This window comes from Myxocyprinus asiaticus, chromosome 5 (genome assembly GCF_019703515.2).
Source record: "Myxocyprinus asiaticus isolate MX2 ecotype Aquarium Trade chromosome 5, UBuf_Myxa_2, whole genome shotgun sequence".
In the NCBI taxonomy this organism is placed as follows: domain Eukaryota; kingdom Metazoa; phylum Chordata; class Actinopteri; order Cypriniformes; family Catostomidae; genus Myxocyprinus; species Myxocyprinus asiaticus.
The window spans coordinates 42,552,876-42,559,751 of record NC_059348.1 but is presented as its reverse complement, the minus strand read 5'-3'; the positions used below and the strand labels follow the sequence as shown (position 1 = coordinate 42,559,751).

The 6,876-nt window shown below is 41.8% G+C and overlaps 1 protein-coding gene across 1 annotated transcript; it reads right to left on the bottom strand.

The window, feature by feature from the left end:
* Nucleotides 1-3,130: 3,130 nt before the first annotated feature.
* LOC127441205 (piggyBac transposable element-derived protein 2-like) lies at nt 3,131-4,847 on the bottom strand. Its single transcript, XM_051698386.1, has 2 exons — nt 4,724-4,847; nt 3,131-4,551 (listed from the first exon to the last, which is right to left on the bottom strand). The coding sequence occupies exons 1-2, from the start codon at nt 4,845-4,847 to the stop codon at nt 3,131-3,133; spliced, it is 1,545 nt and encodes a 514-aa protein (XP_051554346.1).
* Between the last annotated feature and the right edge of the window lie 2,029 nt (nt 4,848-6,876).

Below are 6,876 nucleotides of genomic sequence, written 5' to 3'. Positions count from 1 at the left end.
AATTTAAGATTTTACATAGAGTCTATTGGACCCCCTCTAGATTGCATAGGCTTGGTCTTAAAGACACACCTACCTGCTGGCGATGTCAATTAGAAGATGGAGACCCAACCCATGTCTTTTGATGTCTGATGTGTTAAGATGCAGGAATTTTGGATGAGGATTCAGAGTTTTATGTGCGAGGTTTTGGCCTCTCAAATTTTATTTTGCCATAGACTCTATATCTTGGGAGATGTGGCAGTCATTAATTTGGAGAATAAGCACGTGAAAAACTGGGTCCTATCTAGTGTTATGATCGCCAGACAGATCACTTTGAGGAGTTGGACGTCGGCTGGAGTGCCCTCATTTCAGGAGTGGTGTTCAGAGATGGCCAGAGTGGCAGCTCTTGAGGAGACTGGGGAGTCTGGACATGTTTGCAAAGAAGTGGGGCAGTTATCTGTCTTTTTTGGAGGGCTCTCGGGGAGGGACAGTGGAGAGAGAGGTGTAGGGGTTTTATGTGTGTGATTGTTTTATTTATTTTATTTTATTTTTATTTTTTATTATTTAAATTATTTATTTTTGTTGTGTGTCTATGGTTGTGTGACCACTGGGGTGTTGTTGGGGGTCGGATGGGGGATTGGGGCGGGGGGGGGGGGTAGTGGGGGGTTGTATATTGATTCTGTATATGTGTGTTCTGCTATGTATATATTTAATGGTTGAATCAATAAAAAAATGTTAATCGGAAAACAGGCAGACGCCATAAACCAGTCTCTCCGCCCACATTCGCGTGATGTACTCTCCACGAGAGCCATGTCCACCACTTTGTGCCCTTCTTCTCTCCTTACACACACACACACACACAGTTGTGCTCAAAAGTTTGCGTACCCTGCAGAAATTGTGAAATTTTGGTATTGATTTTGAAAATATGACTGATCATGCAAAAAAAAAAAAAAAAAAAATGTTTTTATTTAAGGATAGTGATCATATGAAGCCATTTATCATCACATAGTTGTTTGGCTCCTTTTTAAATTATAACAATAACAGAAATCACCCAAATGGCCCTGATCAAAAGTTTACATACCCTTGAATGTTTGGCCTTGTTACAGACATACAAGGTGACACACACAGTTTTAAATGGCAATTAAAGGTTAATTTCCCACACCTGTGGCTTTTTAACCCTCTACTGCACACATTTTGATGGAACATGAAAAAAATGATTCCACATCAATTCTTGGTTCATTTGGGAACATTTTATTGATTAAAAAAAAAAAAAAAAAAATTTATACAAAATCACAAATCTTTTTCAAAAATGTCAAGAAATCATTAAGTAAAAAGGGAAAAACACTTGAAACACATTGATATATTGGATTTGATACAGGCATAGGTTTGTATCATTTAGTGTGTCGTGTCATATCATGTACTTCATGTAATGAGATGTAGCAAATTAGCTTAAAAGGGAATTATTTATAATTAATTATAACTGGTTATAATTAATAATAAATATTTAGATTAGATCTTAGAATTAACTGTAGCAGAATCGATATTACAATTACTTGATCTGTCCATCCAGCGAGCAGACAATATAATTATTTATCAATTCTAGGAAGATTACTTTCCTGGCCAAGGAACAATAGCCTTCCTACTTATACAGTGTTAGCAGTAGTTTAGCATGTAGCAAGGAGCAACATTCAGTGACTTTGAATTATGAGCGGAACACAGAGACAATCAATTGTGAATATAAGGGATTTAATAAATGAAACTATAACTAACATACAAACAAACTAAGCAAACATACATATATAGAATGAAGGAATGTAAGGAAAAGAGAGAGAGAGAGAGAGAGAGAGAGAGCACAGAATGGCAGTATTTCACGTCAGTTAACCACAACCTAAATGAGAATCATCAGAGGCACAATTCACCTTAAAAGGGGTTCAAACTTAAACGCGCATCTAATCAGCTGTAAATTGTTACTTGCATTGGTTTGTTGCTGAATAAGAGTCTTGATGCGGTAGACGAGGTTCTCTACGATTTCTTTAGGAGTGAGTTGAAGAAGTCCACAGGAAATCCACAAAGTTACTTGAAGGTAAACACTGCCAGAAGGTTAAACTCAAGAGAGAGTTTTGGAGTGGGTTGGTCTCAAGAAGAAGAAGTTTTGAGCGATGATTTCTTTGCGTTCTGGAGTTTTGATAGTTCATTGCCGCACCCATTTTGTGGGTGGAGTGGCCAATCAGAGGCATGCATTTTGAGCGGGAGAAACATCCTTTGTCTCCGTTTATGGCCCATTCACATTTTATTGCTGATCTAGACCGCTAGTGCAGCTTTTAATTCAAAACATAGTAAGAATTGTTCGATGCATTTCACGATCACATGGTGTACATTATTGTGTGAGAAATAAAGGGAAGATCATTTTGATACCAAGAAGGTAACCTCCAGACGATATTAAAGCAGAGAAACACTCATACACTTGAATATAGGCATTTAACGTCTAACTAATACAAGTAAAGGGTTTTAACTAAGTTAATATGATAGGGGAATATACATACAACACATGCATATAGCAGATACATTTATAACTGCTTACTATGGCCTAAAATAGAGAAAATGTCTTTAGGTGTGTGTGTGACGTGTATTGGAATTACTGGAGACAGACAACTGCTCTGGTGCCTGGCACGGGGGGGAGGGGAGTCACCCTCCTCTCTGTGGAATGTGTTTGAAGCTTGATGGAGACACTTCAGAGGAGGCCTGTTTTAGCATCCTTTTGATAGTGATAAAGACCATCTGCAATTTAGCACCCATATAAATGTAAACGTGGAGACCAGGTCAGTAATTTATATGCAAATGTCAAAAGGCTAAAAAGGTTTTTTTCAAACAAAGTTTTTTTCAAACAAAGTGTAATTAGCCATCACTGATCTTACACAGACGTTACAGAGATTTCACTCCATGTGAAACTACAAAAAGCAGTTTTCTCTGCTGTGAAACAGAGGTGTACATTACACTTTTTGCACATCACTTTGGGTGTTCCTGTGCACCCAGGAACCCTGCATCTTCCCTTTTTGTCACACATTATTTGCCAGTGTGAGGTATTGTCCAAGCAGACATCCTGGTTAGGGATGGGAGCCATGGGCCCCTGCTTCCTCCTCTTCTCCTCATACTGTTAGGAAATCCCACCACTGGTTCGCCCTCTCTTCCTGGCATCTTTTTTGGATTTGCACAGACTGTGTTCAATTAGGGACTTGAAGGCATAAAGGCACATGTGGTCACTTCTCGCCATTCCATTGTCAGCACAATCCCGTCTGTAGATGAGCCAACATGTCACCACTGCCATATTTATGAAATTAAAGACAAGGCGGTGGTACCATTTCTTTGACCTGATGTTGGTGCGATATAAATCAATCAGTGAATCCAGTGAATCCAAGTCGACACCTCCCATGTGCTGATTGTATGTGGATACTGCTGCAGTGCATGAGACCTTGATGGTTTTCTTTTGGCCTTTGTTCCATCTGTCGACATGGGATACAGGTTGAGCACCTACGTAGCTACTGAGGAGGGTGACTGGCCTGTTGTCATACCATTTGACTGCATGCAGCTGGGTATCTCGAACATAGGCCGTTTTTTCCTGGAAGGACCCACAGCAAAATCTTTTCAGATCAGCGTCTGGCATCATGGAACTTCCTGGCAAGCAATTAGAGCACACCGTACCTAGAAAGTGGATGCCTTGCTGGGACAGCACGAGCATCAGTGGGACTAAGCTAAACCAGCTGTCAAAGAACAGCTTGAAATTCCTTTTCGTCAGTACTGGTTCTGCCAGGCGCAGTACTACATTCCCACTTGCCCCTATATCTGGAAGCTCAGGTGGATGGACAGCTTTCCCAGTATAAACTTCAAAATTGTGTGGAACGCCATTTGATCCAGCAAGGACCAGTATTTTGTAACCCCATTTTCTTGGTTTACTGAGTAGGTACTGCTTAATTCTGCTCTTGCCTTTAAATGGCACCATTTGTTCATCCACACTCAATGTCTCACGCATAGGAAGTTGTTTCAGCTTGATAAGGATGTGATTTAGGAGAGGTTGAATCTTGTATAGCTCATCATAGTCAGCCATATCTCTCGTGGGCTGACAACTGTTGTCACTGAAATGGAGAAATATTTTGATAGTCTCCCATTGTGCAAGAGGCATCACATCAACAACATGTGCAATACAGCTACTTTGGCTCCAAAACATGCGGGTGGCTTGAAGACCAAATAACGACATGTGGAGCAGAGTGCCAAAGAACTGTTCAAGTTCTTGAACAGTAAGGTTAAGCGGATTAGCAGGATTGCACTGGATGCTGTACAGGTTTGACTCATTAACAGTAAGCTCAAAGAAGTTGTCGGAGGGAAGACTTTTGAAATATTGGTATGGAGACAGAATTTCATCGGCTGATGGAGGGACGAGTAACCATTCAGGGTGTACTGGAGAGGCAGTGGTGTGACACATTTTCCATCGAGGGGTCTTGGAAAAACTACTGTCATCTTCAGACAGACTGTCATCTTCATCTGTGTCTTCATCTTCATGCTCACTGGTATCTAGAGTGTCTATATAAATATATGAAAACTTTCCAATGCCAACGAAAATACAACAAGAATAACTACAGCTTGATATCTGACCCCTATTTTATATGCTGTCTGCTGTATAAACCTATCATTTGAATGATAACCAGAGCTACTGTCAGAACTTCTGAAGTTATTTTTTCATTTCTGCTCAAACCTTTTTCTCCATTGCACTCCTCCTCACTGTCACTGCTGTCTATCTCACTATCCTCACTGTCAGATGGGATTTGCCTAACATGCGGATCCTGCTCTTTTCTTCCATAGAACAATCTAATGTCCATTTTTCTGTCAAAATGTGTTAAAAGAAGTAAATAAAATAAAAAAAGTAAATACAACTATATTTAGAGCTTATATTGTGCATTAATACATGTGATAATATGTGATAACGTCCAAACACATTGTCAGCAAAGACATCCTTGAAAAGTACCCCTTATCGCACAACGTTGCCCTGAGGCAACGAAAAGAAAAACTGAATTTCTGAACATGCAAAATAAAACAAACTTCATAAAACCTGACAAAAGGCTTCTTTACACCTTCATACACACATACACATATTTTGTATGTACAGTTCATGTCATTTTAAATAAGATTACTAAAGTAAATTATCTTATCTTCTCACACCATGTGCTCCTGTGACCATGTGTCAGAAAAGGAAGTCCCGCCTTCAAATGGTGCTTGATAGTGACTCCCACACCTAATTGGACTGTTCTTTGATACCTTTTTGACCATTTTAATTGGTTGCAATCATTTAATGAAACATTTACTGAACATGGGGCTTAAGAAAACTTTCCATTGCCTGAGGGCAACGCTGTGCTGTAGAGGCTCTCTGTACTGTGATGTGGCCTAATCCTGACTGAAATTGGTCATATATACTTTTTCTCTGCAGAAATGAACATAGTTGGGAGGACACTACATTGTCTAGTATTTTCGACATAAACAGGAATGTGATGAGGAGGAGGGCATGGCCGGACCATGATGGAGCACGGCCGGCTCTGAATCAGCTGATCAGCAGGAGAGCGAGATAAAGGGCAGCTGGAGACGCCAGTTCGGGGGACAGAGAGAGACGCACGTGGCCGCGCTGCATGTTTGTTTATGTTGGTTTTAAGTTGAGTTTCTCATTAAAACTATATGTTTACTGTTCAGCTGGTTCCCGCCTCCTCCTTGCCCATCCATGAACTGTTACAGTGATGCCGAAACCCGGGAGGGAAGAGGGATGCACTGTCGCAGAGTCCTCGCCGCTTCCATCCACCAGGGGAGCCGAGAGCCGGAGGAACCGTGGCCATCTGCCGAGAAGGGGAGGAGCGGTTCTGTTCACCAGGGGCTGGAGGACTCACTGACATCTGCCGGAGGAGGAGCGAGCTGCCATCTGCCAGAGGGTATAGTAGCGGTTGAGGACCGGGTGACAGCACGTCCGGGAGCCAACGAGCAAGTTCTTCTCTCTCTCTCTCTCCTCTCTCTCTATGTCTCCGCTCACCCTTTCCTTCTCCCCATGCCTCCCCTCGTCTCTCCCCCAGGTTCGCAGGAGACAGGGTGGACCACCGGCTGACAGAACGGTCAGAAGGGCAGCGTCTCCCCTCCAGAGATGAGGGGGGAGTTAGTCAGACCAGTGGTGCACCAGCCTGAATCGGGCGGGGGAGGAGTGTGATGCGGAGGAGGGCATGGCCGGGCCGTGATGGAGCATGGCCGGCACTGAATCAGCTGATCAGAGGGAGAGCAAGATAAAGGGCAGCCGGAGATGCTGATTCGGGAGAGAGAGACACACGCGGTTGCGCTGCATGTTTGTTTATTTTGGTTTTGAGTTTCTCATTAAAACTTTGTTTACTGTTCAGCCGGTTCCCGCCTCCTCCTTGCCCATCCATGAACTGTTACAGGGAGATTTGAAATCGGTCTACAATTAGCCAGTTTTCCAGGATCAAGCTGTGGCTTCTTAATATGCGGTTTGATAATTGCCATTTAAAATTTTCTTGGGACATGTCCTAAGGATAGCGAGGAGTTAATAATATTAAGAAGAGGTTCTGAGATTACAGGGAAAATCTCTTTCAAGAGCTTAGTTGGTATTGGATCTAACATACATGTTGTGGCTTTTGATGTTTCGATAAGTTTTGTTAGCTTTTTGCAAATGTGAGATGTAGACAAGTGGAAAAAAGAAAAAGAAAAGAAAACTGGTACGTGTAGTAATATACACGCAGTTGAAACAGTAGAAAAGTGAAAAAAACGAAGCACATGGTAAAATGGCAAAGGATAAAATGACGAGCGTATAGGAATAAGCAATGCTAAGCAGGCTAGAAAGCTACAAACAAACAGACTTGT

Coding starts and splice junctions, on each gene's coding strand:
- LOC127441205 (XM_051698386.1), bottom strand. CDS start 4,847: ATGGACATTAGATTGTTCTATGGAAGAAAAGAGCAGGATCCGCATGTT. Junction 4,552..4,723: donor GGAGTGCAATGGAGAAAAAG/GTTTGAGCAGAA, acceptor ATATTTATATAG/ACACTCTAGATACCAGTGAG.